At 37.4% G+C, this 19,376-nt stretch overlaps 1 protein-coding gene across 1 annotated transcript; it reads right to left on the reverse strand.

Annotated features, from left to right (window-relative positions):
* Positions 1-14,699: 14,699 nt before the first annotated feature.
* On the reverse strand, positions 14,700-17,428 carry LOC145566665 (protein FAR1-RELATED SEQUENCE 5-like). The gene is made up of 4 exons (XM_081626013.1): positions 16,873-17,428; positions 15,489-15,964; positions 14,866-15,429; positions 14,700-14,723 (listed from the first exon to the last, which is right to left on the reverse strand). The coding sequence occupies exons 1-4, from the start codon at positions 17,426-17,428 to the stop codon at positions 14,700-14,702; spliced, it is 1,620 nt and encodes a 539-aa protein (XP_081482139.1).
* Positions 17,429-19,376: the final 1,948 nt, after the last annotated feature.

Consider the following 19,376-nt stretch of genomic DNA (forward strand, 5'->3'; position numbering starts at 1 on the left):
GGGGTAGTTTTCTGTTCATTATGGTGAGCCTCAATCATACAGATGCATATTTTGGTGTTCAAAGTATTATTCACTTGTCATATTTATAAATTTGTTTTATATTTTATATTCATTATTTTTTTTTGTTTGTAGATTTATTATCTCGATCACTTGCATCGAGTTCCTGTTCAGTGGGGCGTATACCCGAGGGTGAAGGTATGGAACTCTGTTGAGGTGAAGGCAGCTCTTCTTGAAGATAAGGTGTCGACGAATGAGTACGGCAAGCGTGAGGTAAGACACCAACATTATTTTTATATGTGTTGTGGGATTATAACTTTACATGTAACCAATTTTTCCCAACTGATAGGCCGTCGATATTGCTTACGGAGAGGAACATCCCCTAGTACCAAGGGAGGATGATGGTAACAAGGCGGTGGTTTCAGGAAATGAGGTTTCCGTAGATGTTGTTGTGGACCGGGTGAGTGTGCAAAGATTATTCTACTATGACTGTACTACCTCGTTTTGATGCATATTATAATGTAGTAACTTCTGATAATTGTGCTTCATTTATCTCAATCCTTAGCTCCTAATATGTGTTTCCAATGTTTCATGTGCTTTGTTTATCGAATGACTCACTTGAGTGTTGAGACCAATTATTTTGTATCATTTTCACTATAACACAGTAAGTGTCCCTTTGTATTTGTATGTGTAGGTATTAGGTCATTTGGAATCAAAGCTCGAAACCATTGTTGAGGGTTTGATTGGGACAGCCCTAACTAACTTTGTCAGTAAGATGACTGGAACACCTGTTGATCAATTTGTGGGTTTTCAAAATGTGGTGAGAAGGGATGAAAATGCAGGAAGTACCGGACCTAGGAATGAAAAAGCCGCGAGTACCGGATCAAGAAGGGATGGAAATGGTTGGATTAATGGACATAGGGCTGAAGTGATTCCTTCCCCCAAAAAGGATGGTGTTGATGATAACTCTGCTGACAGGTCATCACCCAATTCGGAGGAAGGACCTAGGCCAAATAAGCTCAGTCCCTTTGACAAGAGGATTCTGTGCTTTGTCCGCGGTTGGAAGGAGTTGAAGAGTGATACAGAGTAAGTAGTAGATAAATTTCATTTTTGACATATTATATGATTTTGATCAGTTATTGTGTTATGTTTTTGTTTTTTGATTACTAGTTGCTAAGGTTTTTGTCAATATAGAGCTCTATATTTGAATCTACGCGTGAAAATCATTGTATAATCTTAGCAATTGTTTGGTGCTTCACTTAGAAAGAGTAATTGATGCATTTTGTTCTTAAAAATTGGAAATACATTTGTGTATATGTGATCTTTTATGCCATGTGTGCAGGCCCGGTCCAAACTTAATTCTATGTGATGGTGTGGATGCATCTCAAAGGGACTGCTATCGTGTTGTGTCCCCAAGGGCTCGTGTTGGAGATCATTACGTCAGGGTGGCCTCTGTTCTTTATACGAAGAGTTGGGCATCACAACATACAAGGAAAAGGATTATGATGGATCCTTCGTATGCGGTGAGTTATTTGCAACCACTGTATTTGGTTATAGAGTTTCTTCATCAACATTTTTGGAGTTTATTTTGTTTGTAGTATTTTACTAATTCATTTTATTTTGTTTGTAGAACTTTGTTATGGTCGGTAAAGATGACCCTAAAGAGTTGGGGCAAAAGTACGGGAAGACTTTCCTTAGCTATTCTCTTGACCAAATTAAAAGTGTAAGTGTTAAGTTTCTCAAAGTATTCATTTGTTTATAATTAAGCCTTTTATAGTTAATAGAGGGGTACACTTTCTATAACTCTGTAGCCTTAGGTCCCCAATCCCCTGGTGTCTACTGTGTATTTCTCACTCCTTGAAATCGAAATTTAACATGAAGCTGCAGCTATTTAGTAGATGTAGCAAATTAAAGTTGATTATGGTTGATACAGGTTTTTGTCCCCGTCCTTGATGCATCTGTGAAGAATGCAGAACATTGGTATTGCTTGGCCTTGGATTTAAAGGCGCATGTGGTTTGGATGATTGATTCTCTGTATGAAGATCCGTACTTAAAGCATGACAAGTGTCATCAGCAACTAGTAGGGAGCTCAACTTTATCCTTCCTTACTTTTATGTTAATTTCTCCTTTTCTCCGCGAAGTAAAGTTGTGACATGCACAATTTCTTCCTTTAGATGGTGGCTTTGGAGGAGTTGCTACACCTGAGTGACCCCACATGGGAGGTGGGTACAACTTCAACATGGTTGAGGAGGACCTTCCCGGTACGACAGGCTGACAAGTAAGTATGTTTTGATTGATTTGAATGTTATTGGCTTTATGGTGGATGTTGGCTGGTTAAGTATTGATTATATATATGATATGTTGGCTGGTTAGATTAGAGCTCTTTTCGCTTTGTTTTGTTAACTATAATGATCTTTTCCTTGGGTAGCATGCTCATGTTCTGTGGGTTCTCTAAGTTTCTTTATGCAACTCTTCATTTACTTGGTTGGTTGTTTGGATTTTCCTGTATTTGGGCAATTGAAAGGTCTTTAGATTGCATGTGTGTTTCAAGTTTTTTGTTGTGACCAAATCTATCTCTGTTTGGTTAAATTAATTTTAAGGATGTAATTTAATCACATGCTAACTAGGATATGACATTACCTTAAGTCATAGAATTGGCTCTAGGCAGAGGATGCTCCTGTCATGTGAAGTGCATGCTTATTAGTTTCCTATTTGTGTGATTAATTTCATGTGAAGTACATGCGTATTTTGTTTTCTAATGCTTATCTATCTGGCTGTCGTTGTGTTGCTTTAACAGTTGCTCGTGCGGCGCAATCATGCTATCAAGCATAAAGCATTGTGCACGTTCTTTCGAAGCTCCCTATCACATGGTGAGATTATGGTCCTTTATTTGTCCTACGCGATTAAATGAATGGAACGCGATTAAATGAATGGATTGATGTACATGAAATCTTTACTAAGGGCAGAAGAAAGTTTGTATCATTGTCATGTGTTTTGACATAAGTTTTTTTGCAGGAGAAACACACCTCCTCCTTGAGGAACAATCTGTTTCTTGAAGATGTGAACAGGGAATTCAACGAGCTGCATGCAAATTTGGAGAAGATCCTCCCAAAGGAAAGACGTGGCGGTAGAAGGACAGGTTCTCAGATGAGTTGATAGGGGTTTCAAAATGGGTGTGGTTCAGTGGTTAACCAAATTTTGTTGTTTTTGAAACTAATTCTGATACTGTCTTCATCAGCAATGGGGTGCATAACCCAATTTTGTGGAAAACTAATTATGATGCTGTTAACATAGGTCTCTGGTTAATTAGGGGATTAAATAGTTACTTTTAGGATAATTCGGCCCAGTTGAACAAGTCATTAACAGCTAGCTAGCTAATTTTGTGGAAAACTAATTATGATGTTGTTAACATTGTAGTTAATTTTAATGCTAGAATTAGAATTCAGGTTACATACCCAGTACTATTTTGTAGTTGTACTAACAATCTTTAGGATAACACAATCATTAGCTAGCTATATCAGGGCTTGTTTCGTACTACACTTATAACTAAATAACATACTAATCTAATATTCGAAGCTAGATTCGGATGTCCAATTAAGGCCAGAAGCTGAGTCGGAACCCGTCTTGTTCTCAAACATATTGATTGCTCGTTGCAGGCGACAAACATAATCAGCAGGGTAGTCACTGTATGCAAAGGGTTCAGCCGTTATGAGCGAACCCTGGGTCATCTCATCGTAGCCATTTACTTTAAGCATATTCCTTCTGAACATCATCCTTTGATCAACATCGTTTAGAATTTTTTCTGATTGATCTTCTTTCGAGAATTGCAGCCACTCAAAGGTTGTTTGTAGGGTCCCCTCCTTCGGGGTTGTGAAATTCCTACCTAGAAGCAATACTCCCCATTCATGTCCTTCCCCAATTGCTCCGTCGACAGTCAACCACCAATCCTCCAGATCCTCAAATAGCTCGAAAAAAGCGCTTGAGGTGAGTATGGTATTCTGGGTAGCCATATGCTTCATCCAATGACCGTCTTAAGGTGCGCAAGTTGAAGCTAACGGCAATTTTTGCAACATCCAGCAAGTAGTACATGAAACAGTAAGCCTCCTTGCGAAAGTATCTAGCCCGACCTATTTTGAACATTGTGAAGAATGGAAACTCGGGATGGAAATCTATACCATCAACTGGATCATGCAATCCTCCTCGTGCAATAGTAGCAACTTGATGTCCAAACATCATCATCTTGCTATGGTTGGGCATGTACAGATCCCTTATGATTGCATTTGGGTCGTATGATCCCACTATATTGCTTTTTAACTTCGCAACCTTCCTTAACAGCTTTCTGCGCCTTCTTTCATCCCGTCTCCTTTCTGGTCAAACAGTTAAAATGGAACATTTTCAGTACTCAGTTGTGCAAAATTTGTATCCACAGTAGCAACACTAGAAGGCAATATGCTCCAACTGAACATCAAAGAAGTGCAATTTTACATACAAATAGAACATGTTTCCTACTTAACGTCTTGTATTTTTTACCCATTGGATTTTTTTCACTTTATAATGGACCACACACAACATATAATCACTAACTTGAAAATTGAACAAAAAAAAATTATAACCATTACAGTTGCTCACAAGTCCTTGTAAATGGAATATTTTAAGTATTAAATTGTACAACATTTGTATCAAGTAGTTCTTTTTTTTTTGAATTAATTTACATTTAGCAATAATAAAAGGCATTAAAAGCTGAACATCAAAGAATACAACTGTAAATATAATAAAAGGCAAATTGCTCCGATTGAACATCAAAGAACTCCAACTGAATATACAAGTACAACATGTTTCCTACTTAATTGGTTGTACTACCTAAAATGGTTCAAAGTAAAAGGCAACATAATCCAATTGAACAGCAAACTCGTACAACTGGTATATAGTGTGCCTTGTACAAGTAGAACATTATATGTATTTAACTTACTTACACTACCTTTCAGTGGTTATATTTTGGTTGTTAATGGATCAAAACCAATATAAGACAAACATCTTACTATTATATACTACGCTTAAAATGACATCATTAAGTTGAGAAATTAACAAAAACTGTTCTAACATAAAATGATAGCTCAAAGGATTCATGCTTACTAGTAAAATAGGTAACATTTAGAATTCCACATACGAATCTACTTTACTTGTGCTAGGCATTTGATAATATGATGAATACGTAATTGACACACATGAGTAGTTATAATTTAGATGGCCATACCTTTCTTTCCCATGCCAGAAGAAATTGTAGATAGTATGGCTCAACTCTATGGCAAGAATTGGAGTACAATAATAACAGGCCCTTGTGGTTCTCTTATAGGCAAATGTAGTTGGGATACCATAAATGGTAGACGTACGAATTAGTTTGTTTCATTTAAGTATTACATTAGTTCCTTCAACTCCCATCTTTAGTTCATAGTTGATGAAAATGCTGTCACAGGTGCATAGAGCCCAGTACAAACTTGTACTGTCTGAGTATATGTATTGTCTTATCTTAATGCTGGTTCAACGACTGACATTGCTTGTTCAGCTCAACTTAATACTTTCTCAGTTCAACTGGACTTAAAGTTGTCCTTCTGTCTGACCTTCTTGTCTGACTTTAGTAAAGAAACTCTGCATTCTTCGGATTTCCTGGGATTTTTAGTCTTCTTTTCCAAAGCTTAAAATATGAATAAAACAAAAATATTTACTTTTCCTCTTATACTCTAGTTAAAGTTACTTCTTATTACTATCTTCCATTTCCACGTATCCAAAGACCTCACCATTTCCACCAGCTACCCAAAAACTAAACTCCTTTCTTTCGCTTCACCATGTCCAACCCTGAAAAAACTATTGTGGGTTCTTGGGGAAGGCGCATAGTGCCTCATCCAATCACCCCACTACTCTACTTCAGCCCCTTCAAGCCTAGTAACACCCCTGAAATTGATTTCAACACCACGACCTATTTTGCGAGTAAATATGACTGCGACGAAGGGCTTTACATTCCGCCTACCTTTCTTCGTGATCAATTGTCCGACTCTCTTGACTTTAGGACAACCACCTACATCCCAAAAAGTTTAATGGAAGAGTCGATTGGAAACATTCGGCCAGCTTATTATCCAGATCTAAGTGATTTAAATGGCTATGTCCACAAGGGGGTTGGTGCTTTTGCCATGTGGGTGTGCAAAAATACAACCTCTGCTGACTTCATCCCAAGAGAAATTGTTCCAATTTTTGATTGAAGCCGGAATTCGACCCCGACAGACTTCCTCTGTACACCCTGCCTTTACAAGAAACACACATTTTCATTGGCGCTATCACGGCAACCTTTCATGTGATGGAGGTGCGCAGCCTTGTCAAAATCATTCACATCAATGTTTTCTCTTGTGTTACCACCAAGCTGAAGGTGAAGTACCATCGGGTATCTTTGTATGGATCTGAGGCTGATGTTCATAAGCCATCTCCTAAGTTCTTACCAATGGGGTCACATGTCATATTGTGGAATGCAAGGAATGTTCACCGACCATCGTTTGTGGAGACGTTCTACCAGTTGTTCAATGCGTACTCTCCTAGTGCTGTTGTCATAACTAAGGCCCGCTTTGACGAGAGCACGATAGAATTTGTTAAGTACGAGCTAAGGGCGACGTACAATGTTCAAGGATTTGGAGGGCAAAACGGATACAGTGAGGTGCTACTTATATGGGATGTCAAAGATTTGGCTCCATGGATCATCAAGAGGGGCAAATCGTATTTTGGCCATCAGCTTGGCGTCGATCTAGAGGTATTTGTTTCCACGTTTTGTATTTAATTTTAATTTAGTAATTATATTCCTACTTAATTTTAATTCCGTGTTAATTTATTAAGTATACATGTTTTAATTTAGTAATTATAATTCCTATAACTCAATGGTTAAATTTCATTTTTATGATATAGCCAACAATTAAAGACCTTTAGCCAATAATTAAAGACCTTTAGCTACATGTTTTTATAAAAATTTAAAATCAATTGATTTAGTAAGGACAATGCTACTTAATGTTCATTTTAAATTTAGTAATATATGCACTACTCCAGTAAATTAGTAACTTCAACATGTTTACAACTTAATTGTAATGTGAATTGAGATCATATATGCAACAATTAAAGACCTTAATCTACATGTTTTGAAAAATTTAATGTATTGTCCATAGTTCTTTTTTGGGTTATGTTTCGTTATCTAATTTGATTGTAGTCTCTTAAGTCGCCATTTTCGGAGCCTTCCTCGCCGTATTCGCCCTATCGCGGAGGTGAGCCTGACGACCCCACAATTCATGATTACAATGATCACCTCACCCCGTCGCCTTTCTCTGCCTCAAGTGATGATGATGCGCCCCGCAAGCCATGTGATGACCCAACTATTGACGACTACAACGACCATCTTACCCCTTGATCAAGTGAGAGTCATGTATTGAACTACCGCATTTTCTAGACGGATTGTAATGTGGACTTATTTCTATTTTCCTTGCTATTTTATCATGTTATGATTATGTTGCTATGGGTAGCCAAACATTTTCTAGCCAAACATTTTATTATGTAATATTAACTAAGTTAAGTTATTGTTCATGTTCCTTATTGCGAGAGGCAAATATTTCATTTCAAAATGTATGCCTACAACATATATACCATCACATTATCGTATCTAAAATTTTACATATATTCCTAATTAGATAATAAGGAAAAAAAGTAAACGACTGCGGAGACTATTTTCTCCTTCAGTGCGACCATGTTAAATCTCAATAGTGCATAGTTGCGTTTCAATGGTACCTTCAGACTTTCACTTGATGTTGGTAGTCTATGTTTTATGAATGAGTTGTATCTTTTGTATTTAAATGGTACAATTAACCCTTGTAGTTGTATAAGGCAAATATTCATATAATAGTAACACATTATTGTATTCGTATATAAAATTTTACATATTTTCTAATTAGATAATAAGGAAAAAAAGTATACGACTGCGGAGACTATTTTCTCCTTCAGTGCGACCATGTTAAACCTCAATACTGCATAGTTGCATTTCAATGGTACTTTCCGACCTTTTAGTTGGTGTTGGCAGTCTATGTTGTATGAATGAGTTGTATCTTTTGTATTTAAATGGTACACTTAGCCCTTGTAGTTGGATTGTAGTGTATAAGGCGAATTGAACCCTTTTGTATCAGTTGTACTCTTCCAAATTCAGATGGAACAATATTATATCGTAGAGGTATCTTCTAATATTTTGGTAAAGGTCATTAATGTCTTTACTTGTCATTGTTCCCACAGTTGGTGTGGTAATATATTTCTATTTAACGCCCTTCACAATCGAGCGTTTTAATTATATGTAAACGAACAAAGTATCCATCAAAATAAAGGGTTACAAAGTATGCATTGTCACACATTTAAGCATCAAAATAAAGGGTTACACATTACTTGATCGGGATTGAACGAGAAAAGGTACAAATTATTAACCCTTACTAATACGTTACGGTTAAAGGTGCGTATCTTTTCAAAAAATTCCTAACATATATTGATTCGCAACTCCATATAGTTTATATATAAAATAGGAGCTGCCACGCTTCACATAATCTCCTTAGGCACCATCGGATAAGTCCTCATTCCAGTCATGAGACGAGCTTTCCTCATCAAGTCCTATGTCGGAGTATGTTGGCGAGGTAGGAGTAGGGTCCTGTGTGGCCCAGTTCTTCGCACCAGCCTACAAGTTGTTATAAACAATTAAGTAACTCAATGCACTACTTGTTGTAACATATAAACCAAGGGTATTTCACATAACCATAATACATGCAATATGTCTTGTAAGACTAGGAACATTTGAGATAAGACTTTGACTTTAAGAATTTATAGAGCTTAACCGTACTATTTCTTCTTCAACTTCAACTCTTTAAACTTTGACTCAAATATAAATGCATCCCTAACTCTTAATATCCTAATTCTAACTCTTAATATCCTAATCCTTAATATCATAACTCTTTAAAATTTGACTCAAATATAAATGCATCCCTAACTCTTAATATCCTAATTCTTTCTTTCAAATTCTATTCATGAAAAATTGACTAACATATAAATGCATCGGTCGATTGACCAAAATAGAAGTGTTAAATGAATTTATAAGGACAAGCATATCCAAAACTTGAGAAACAGTGAAATAGGAGAGAATAAGCATTTATACCTCAATAGCAACACCCATTTGGTGGCCGTAACCATGCATACCTCTTTGCCCGACCTTCGGGTACATGTCTTGTTTGTCCCAGATAAGAAGGACACCGCTGTACCCGTTGTAGGTACCGAAAGTATCAACGTCGTACACTCCATTCAAATCTCGAATAAGCCTTTCTACCATGGTGTTGTCAGCCCGAGCTTCAGTAATAATGAAAACATCAGGGGTAAAAGCATTGAATAGTTTGGTAATAGTTTCTAAAAATGATGGACGATGAACACTACGGGCATTCAAAACTATAATTGATGAACCTATGGGAAAAGGGGGAGTATGAGGCCCGTCACCGGTTTGATCACCATAGATTGACACACGATGATAACGTATCTTATTCTCCTTCGTGATACAAGCGAACACATTTACCCTAACCGTTTTCACCGTCTCTTGAACCTCCATGATGTGGACAGCAGCGCTCTTGTGACAAAAAAAGAGGTGTCTCTCTTTGAGGGGGAGGGTAAACACTTGCATAGACTCAGCGCGGAAAAAGGGCTTCCGATCGAACATTGGTACCAGATCAGAGGGGATGAAAGTTTCATCTTTCCCCCTATCATGTTCACAAAGCCACTTTGCAAAGGCTCCAGTCCCCTTGAGTTGGTAGCCTTCCAAATCAGAGAGCAAGGGGAAGTAAGCCGGGCGACATAGGTTGTCACCAACCTCCATGACACTCTGTCGTATGAAAGTGGTGGTGCGGTAATCAAGCGACTCAATTAATTGGTCCCGAAGTTCTTTAACGGGTATAGGGTCACACATCATCATGTAGTCCATGGGATTAGCGTAGTAGGGGGTGTTATTGAAATCAAGCTCGGGATCTAGAGTAGCAATAAAAGGAAGAAAATAAAAAACAGGTTCGGAAGGGTGGGGGAGCATGGGTAATCCGCCAATGCTACGGAGGCGGGTGGGTTGTTGGGTGGATGTTGTTGCACTTTGCTCTTCCATTTTTTTTTTTTGTAAGCAAAATAAGGTTTTTTTTAAGATATTGCTTTGCTAGGATATATGAAAAGAAACTTTTGGCATGACCTTTAAATAATCCTATAATAATAAATTCCAAGTACAAGGAAATAATAAAAACCAAAAAAAAAATTAAAATAAAATAAACTCTTCAAATCAACAAAAAAATCTTTGTCTCTAGAAGAACCTACTGACATAGGATAACCTATGACTGACATAGGAGTACTTCGATGGGACAACACACGAAAATTTCAAAGAGAGGTAGAGGAAAAGACAAAATGAAAGATACACCAATTTCCAACGCAAACAACCGCATTAAGAGTTAACAATTGTACGAACTGAAATGGATGGTTCCACCAACATATCAAAGGGTACGACTAACACAGTTCAGGGTACCACTTTCTTTAAGTTTTATTACATTCACATCAAAACATATTTTTGTCCCACTAATGTTTTGGAAGGTACGAATTACAATGACAATGATAACACTAAATGGAATGCACCACTAATAAAACTTGTAGATGCCAAACCCTTCGTTAAGGGTACCATTCATATACTCTAGGGTACCACTCATATACTATAGGGTACCACTGGATCTATTCATTTAACCAAAGCTTTTTGGATTACTCAACATAGCATGGAATGTATTGAAATACTATGAAGTGATTTTTTGGTCATTTGAGAATCAATACTGAGTATGTCAAGATTCTAAACTTAGCAAATCATAATTTGGAGTTTTAGATAACAACATATTGGTAAAAACAATTGAATTTGAGCTAGTGTATTTTATCACAACAAATAGATGAATGGAACCCCAAAGTATATTTAATGTCATTTGTAATAGTAGTAGTGAGTTTAATCTTCTCGTGATAAGACAGACAAGGAAAATAATTTGAAAAACGTAAATGTTTAGTTGTGGTATATTACTTGGTCTTATGCATGAAATTTTAGTTGACATGTTTGTTTGTTAATTCTCTTTTATGGTTATAACCTCAATGAAATGCTAGGGTACCACTAACGAAACTAGGGTACAATTGGACAAAAATTTTTTGTTTTTAATTTAACTGAAGTAGAGATTACTTCCACTGATATGCTGTAAGGTACGATGAACAATAAGGAAAATATCATTAAAGGAATGTACCACTTCAGTTTGGCAATCCCTTCATAGGGTACCATTCGCATACCCTAGGGTACCACTAGACATATGTATGCGTTTAACCAAAACCCTATACCAAACCATTTGGGAGTAATTCATGTTTGAAGCATGGGATGTAATATTTGGAATATAATAATGTATTAAAGTTATAGCAATTAACGCAAAATCTTGGTATGCAACCAAAATTGAATCCAAAATTGATTTTGCCGTAAAAGAAAAAAAAATGAATCCAAAAAGCCAAATACGAATTATTTGAGGACCAAAAATTGATATTATTCAAGTTTTTACTTTAAACTATGATGAAAATAACTATTAGACATCGAATCGTATTTGAGGACCAAAAACAAGTATAGATTGGATTTGGGTTCAATTACATCCAAAGCAAAAACCCTTAGTATTGTAGATCTTCATTTGGGTAGGTGGTGTGGTTATTTTATTCGGGTTGACCAGCGGTGTGTTTCTCCTAGTTGTTTTTGTAAATTTTGTTTTAGGTAATAGAGGAAGATAATATAGGTTTGAAATATGTCATCCATCAAATAAACTTTGGTATTAAAATTTAAGTAACACAATCTTTGTAACACCTATTTACACTCAACTAACGTACAACTAGAACTACAATAACAGCCATTGGTTATACATAACGTACCATTGACTTAAATATTTTGGAAACTTTTGGTGTCAGTGATATCTAACCTAGGGATGTCAGTGGGGCGGGTCAAGTAGGAGACCCGCCCCATCCCCGCCCCAGTGGGGCGGGGATGGGTCTCGGTTTGGCGGGTGGTGGGGCGGGGATGGGGATAAAAACCATACCCGCCATGGGTGATGGGGCGGGGGTGGATTTTAAATTATACCCGCCCCATCCCCGCCTCCCCCCCCCCCCCACCCGCCCCACTTCGTACCCGCCCCATCCCCACCTCATACCCACATCTATATATCTTTTAAAGTAAAATTACATACTTTTGTAGTATTTATAAAATAATTACGTAAAATACAATATTAATTATAATACTTTGTACGACACTTATATTATAACACAAAAATGTGCGTAGAACGTTTATTTTATAATTCGTATTAATTATGTAGGATTGTGTATTTGAGATACGGAGATTAGGTGGATCTTGGGTGGGGATTAGGCGGGTCTTTGGTGGGGATTAGGTGGGGATGGATATCCAAGTGGGGGGTGGGGCGGGGATGGTTTTGGAGTTGTACTTGGTGGGGCGGGGATGGGGATGAAACTTGGACCCGCCGCGGGGATGGGGATGGGGATGGGGATGAGAATATTAGGTGGGGATGGGGATGGGAAGGCCAACATCCGCCCCGCCCCGCCCCATTGACATCCCTAATCTAACCTTGGTACAGAGGATCAAAATGAAATATTGTGGAATAGGAACCGTCCAAAGTAAAGTAAAATAATGGGTCCAAGTTACAACATGGCAATTCAAAGCGGGAAAATGAAAATTTTCCCCCAAAATTTTACCGCCAATGTTGTTCCTATATATAGGCAGCAACCATTACAAAAGAAAAATTCCAAAACATCATACTCTCAACAAGGTGAAAGTATGTCTATAAGTACAACCGGAAGGTCTTCCCAAGCAAGGGGAACCAACTTTAACAACTCCGAAACGGGGATATCATGGGTGGCGGCAAAGAACTGTAATTGCGGTGGTTAGTCAATAGCGGAATTCCGGATATCTCTTTCAGAAGCTAATCCCCGTAGGCCTTACTGCAAGTGTAGAGCTTGCAACTATTGGCAGTGGGCGAAGGAAGAGGACCTCGTTCGAACGACGAATGCGGCTGGCTTTCGTATGATATGGCAAAGGATGGAAGAGTTAGAAAAAATCATTGCCTTGTGTATCAAGGTCGGCATAACTGCAGCCATTGTACTGTTTATGGTGTATCTTAAGAAATGAATTAGTGGGGTTTGATTATGTATGGTAACTACTCTTTATGGTTAGTACTGGAATTAGGATTTGATTATGTATGGTAACTACTCTTTATGGTAAAATTAGCCATATATTATGTTAATTAAAGTTTATGGTAAAATGTGAGTTGTTATTTTTAATGAGTTATTATATTGTCATACTATGCTTTTCAAATGTTAGTACTTACGTTTAACCTTGTGGACATACTTATTCGGACTCAAATTTCAACAATGCATCTATAAATGTTTTTTATTTAGTCTAACCGAATTTTGTATGTAAAGGGAATCTGTATTTGCTAAAATAAAATTGATATGTTTTAAAAGCAAAATTGTATGGACTCTTAGGTTTAATCTGAAAAACAAACTTTATATGCATCAAAACCAAAGCCCAAAGTCCAAACCCAACCCAAAGTCCAAACCCAACCCAAAGCCACAACAGTAAATGCTTAGGAAACTAAAGTACCTTAAAAAGAGCACAGCTTTACCATTTTTGTGGTTCAGTGAAACACTAACGTACCTTACTGTAACTGTTATTGTCCTCATTAATAAGTACATTCCATGAACTGGTAACTTATATTCATTAAGTGATAGCTTCCTAGTATTCAGCTGCACCTCACCAGGTATCAGTAACAACTCAACATAATCTATATACAGTGGTACATTAAGATGTTTTAGTGGTACATTAGGATGTTTTAGTCGTACCCCCCCTTCTGCATCTCAATTTTAAACAGAAATGGATCACTTGATTACTCAGTTGTACCTGTTACTGTCGTAGTGGAACAAAAACTTATACAGTAGTACCATTATGTAGAAGCTAAAGTTCATCAGAGAGTTAAACAATCCCACTGAAATGATGTAAGAGTTAGCTGACATCTATGTAAGTTTTCGACTAGACATTAGCTTAGCAAATTATCTAAGTAAGGTCAGAATGTTTTTTCCTAACATTAGCTTACACCTGAACAAATGCTTCATCAATTTTGCCAAAAAAATTGGTGCCCCAACAGGTTTTGCTACAAAAGAATATTAATCTACCAAATGGGATCATACATTTCTGGTGACTTTGCATACATAGTCCAAAAGTCCAAGACCCAAGATACGAATACATCCTACTTGGTCCTCTGTGATGAATGTGGCGAAGGAGTCACAGGAGTCACAGGAGGCTGCGGTCGGGGTAGTATGGGAATGTAGCCGCGTTGTGTTGATGCAGCTGACTGTTGAGATGTAGGGGTCTGCCAACCTCCTACAGGAATCTGACCATGAGGAAATTGATGATACGGAACGTAATAACCATGTCGAGGAGAAATTTGGGAGCCAAAGTACTGCTGACCTCTACCTTCAACTGTTGTAAAGTACCCAATTGATCCATCCCCATCCAACATTTGAATCCCACCAACACAGTGAGGAATGTATGGAACCATATGTTACATATTTTGCGCAGGAACACCCTGTTAGTTTAAAAGGAGATTAGATAAAATATAGACATTATACAAACCAAGAAAGACCCCTACTGAATTAATCCATGCAATATAAACTTTGAATTACATATATAGTTTACCATTCTAAGTAACGAAATAAATAAACATTAACCTGCACTGGTGGAGGTGGGGTAACTTGGGATTGAGAACCATTCTTGTTGTTCTTCTTGTTCTTCCCCTGATTGTCCTTTTTTGTCTTCGCTTTCTTCGGTTTCTCAAGGCAAAACTTGTACCTAGAATCCGTGGGTCGATGTGCAGGCCTCTTTGGTATAGGAGGATCTCTCACATGAACAGCAGGAACTTCTTCACCTCCTTTGCAGCTCCCATGTCTTTGAGTGGAGGGGGTTTCTTGCTTTTCAGCACACACAGAAGAAGGTGTTCCCAACACACCTTCACCTTTCTTCTTCTTTGCAAGCATGGTTATCTTTTCCTCTACTTGCATTTCAATTAATTGCATAGCTTGCATCACAAGAAAAGTAGTTTCTAGATGAGCCGGTGCTTTCGAACACAAAGGACCAAACCGCACCATCATTTTGTCGTACCTACACACTTCTTCAGTTTTATCCGGGTCATGGTAGCATACCTTAACCCGAGTGTGTTTTCGTATCACGTCTTTTCTCCACCTCCGAAGAATGTACTTGTCTGGTATTTCATAGAAGTTGTTCATCTCGAACACCTAATGATATGGCGGCAAATAATCCCATGACATTCAAAATATCGGCACTCACAAGATACATCCTTCGTTGACCTGTCAAACACAAGCTTATACTGTCTTTTCCTCTTTGACGGTATTTCTTTGTTGCTTTTTTTTGGCTTATACCAAACTCGGTCCTCCACAAAATGCTCAGTTACATTGTCTGAAACATGTGTCCTATGAATCTCACTCACATACATAGTACGATTGCATTCACGCTGAACCTCCTTAAATTTGGCATCCGTGTAAATCTTCTGAAATATCAACTCAGCCGGAAAATCAGAGTATGTCTGATGCAAAAACCTGTCATTGTTGTCATCCGCCCTTTTCTCACTAGTGCATCTAACCTCCAAAGCATCACAGTACCTCTCGACAAACTCGGACAATAAAGTATGCATACTTAAATAACCATCAAAAAACCTGTGAATACTCTCAACCCGTTGAGTTGTTTTCATCCCAGCCCAAAACAAATACTTCAAAAAAGCGGGAACCCACATATGACGTTCCTTATACAACCCTTTAGCAACAAAAATATATCATTCATAACTTGAAGTGAGTAACAAAAACTAAATGCACCACACAGCAAATTATTAACTAAAACTAATATTTGACAAACAAACACAAAGAAACACAATATGGTGTTATATTTGGCAAAAAAAAAAAAAAAAAAAAAAAAAAAAACATATGCAGATTGGGCAAGTGCTGAACCAGACCCTGTACATTAACATGAAACTGACCAGAATTGAAAATGATAATTGATATAAATAGGGAAATGAAAATGATATTGTCTATTTTTATAACTGAAGTCTCTAATCACTGTCAATTAGCACTCAATACTTCATTTAAAGTGATTATCATCCAATGAGTTGCTAGTGCTTAAGAAGAGAATATTTCCTGTGTTTGCTGGTGACATAGGTCTTTGCGTAGTATATGCTATTGGAAATCACAGCTTTTTTTTAAGGCATAAGTTTCAGATTTGCTTGTTACACCTAAGTGATGGAAGTGCATTGAGAATGTGATGCTGTGAATAATCAGGGTGGAGGTGATTTTACTGTATTCATAGCTATGCAGTTTAATTTGTATACATATATGGATGTGTAAAATGTAATTTTGTAATATATTACTTAAAGTGATTTATTTTTGTTCTAAACAAGGATAATAGGAAACTGTTACCTGTCTAAACAAGGATACATATATGAATTTCTTTTACAACAAAACCAAAGCCATTTTATGCAACATTATTATGTATGCAACATTATTATGTATGCAACATTATTATGCAAGCAAGTTTAACCCAAAATATGCACAACAACCTAACCTCCAAGTTTTGAATAGAATATACACACCAAACTAACATGCAACTTTAACTAACATACTCATGCAACTTTAACATACTAATGCATAAAGGACAGAAAGGACACACACCTTCTAGCCATTCATCTCCTTCAACATCATGTTTCTTCATAACTTCGGGCCAATTAGCCTCAAACTCTTCAACATCAAGGCTATCATATATTACATTCTCAAGATCATCATGAAGTTGGGCGTAATCGGAATGCTTCCCGAGTTTCTTACCAAATTTTGAGGTTATGTGCCAAATGCACCATCGATGTGTGGTTCCTTTCATAGTCACCTTCAAAGCTTTCTTCATTGCCGGATCTTGATCCGTTAGAATACTAATTGGTCGCTTTTCTCCCATACACCGCAACCAATTAGAGAACACCCACTCAAAAGTTTCCGCGGTCTCGCGGGAAACTAAAGCGCACCCAAACAAAATGGTTTGGCCGTGATGATTCACACCCACAAAATTACAAAAGGGAAGCTTATATTCGTTGGTCAAGTACGTCGAATCAAAACATACAACATCTCCAAACTCCTCATATGCGGCCCGGCTCCTAGCATCAACCCATAAAACATCTTGGAGCCTATTACACTCATCGACACGATGAGTGTAAAAAAAATTCTCATTGTCATCCGTCATCCTCTTCAAGTAGGCAAACATTGCCTTCGCATCTCCTTCTTCAAAAATAATTCTCCTTTGCTTCGCTACTTCATCATGCAAATCTTATTGGATGAATTGCATCTCTTCCCTCCCATTTCGTTGTCGGGCCATACAATTGTATATCTTTGCAACCGGAACACCCGCCTTCCGATCATTAAACACTTGTTGAAGTATATGCGGGTTTTCCATCAAGAATTTCTTCCTAAACTTGGTGATGTTCTTGGACTTCCCCGGTGTAGGTGCGTAACCTTTATGCTCTAGCTCGACTTTATCAATTACCCAATCACCACCCTCGTTCACCTTTGCATATAATTTGACCGGGCATTGAACTTTTTTACTCTTCCTTTTAACAACAAGTTCCTCACTTATTTGGGAATCCGAGACAAAGGCGGGACCGGTTTTCTTACTCTTCCTACCGGGCATACCGAAACACTCACATGTCCATGTGACACTCTTCTTCTCCTTCGCCCATTAACACCTTTACCTACAAAGGTTCCACTTGATCGAACCACCCCAAAACCTTCTTGCTTCCCGTAATTCCGAAAGTATTCATCTATTTTTTTCCAACTATCAAATACCATTCCAACATTAGGAGGGGGAAGAGAAACCTCTACATTTGCAAACTCCTCAATCTCAAAACTAATGGCCACCGTACTCTTCCCTTTCGTAGGAGTCTTGTAGGACTCTTCTCCAACATTTACCTATTCCACCAAATCAATAATCTATACATTAACACCAAACATCGAAGGATAATTCTACTTTTAACAGACAAACTGTTCAATAATCCTTGCTGCACATATTGGTATGCTACATACTTAAAACAAATACACACTTTAAGCAAAGCATTGAATCCAATAAAAATCAAATATATGGAACAAATACAGAGTACTAAATAAGTCAATTCTATATTATCTTGTGTTCATATATTAAAAGATTATTGTCATTGTTTTGTATTCAATAAGAGTAAGAGAAGAAAGCCCCTAAAGGCTCCAACTTATTGATAATTAGAGAATGAAGTTTGTTATAATAATATAAGATTATGCCAACACTTCACAGCACTTGTATAATTGGGTTCAGAAAGCTACACTTAATTCAAGTACAATTAATTGATCTATGTAAACAATTGTCATTTATTCATGCTTCAAATTATCTACTCCCTCACTCCCCTGTTCCTCTTAATAATGCTCACTCCCCTGTTCCTCTTAATAATGTTAATGTTGATGTAATTTAGGTTTTCATAAATTATCAATTAAATTATCAATAAACCCTAAAACTACGAATTAATGTGTTAACAATTACCTCCTTCAGCAATGCGTCTAAAGCAAACTCCAATTCATCTTCCTCGCCTCTATCGTGCTCCACTTGGTCTTCAATGGTAGCGTTGTTGTCGACATCGTCACAAAAAATGCGGCCGCTACCACCACCGAAGAGCTCATCACAGTCCTCCGTACGGTCTGTTAAGACCGGATCCTCCATCACTAGCATCTTCCTTGCCATTTTCTACCATGAAGTCTTGCGCGCCCTCTCTGAACTTACCTCCTCAAGCAAAAAAAATGGAGTAAAAATGGTAAACCATGAAAAATGGGTTGACTGTGAAAAGTAAAAAAAAGAAAATGAGGACATTGGAGTCAAACAACTAATTCCAAGGTCAAATATAATATAAAGTAAAAAGAAATTTAGTATTACATTGTTGTATTATACCATATTCCCGTATACAAGCTTTTCCTTTTTTTTTTTTGCCTAACATCACTTTACACTGACAGTTGGGTCCTACTCCGTTTCCTCAAACCCCCGTTCTGTTGGAGATGCATTTGCTAATGCATCTCAAAACTTCATTTCTACTTTCTCTAAAAGCACATGAAAGGAAGTTAACCTCGTAAATCAGCAACAGCCCTAACATGTATCACACATGTACTAGGCAACCAAT

Source organism: Chenopodium album, chromosome 11 (assembly GCF_948465745.1).
Source record: "Chenopodium album chromosome 11, dcCheAlbu1.1, whole genome shotgun sequence".
NCBI classification, from domain to species: domain Eukaryota; kingdom Viridiplantae; phylum Streptophyta; class Magnoliopsida; order Caryophyllales; family Amaranthaceae; genus Chenopodium; species Chenopodium album.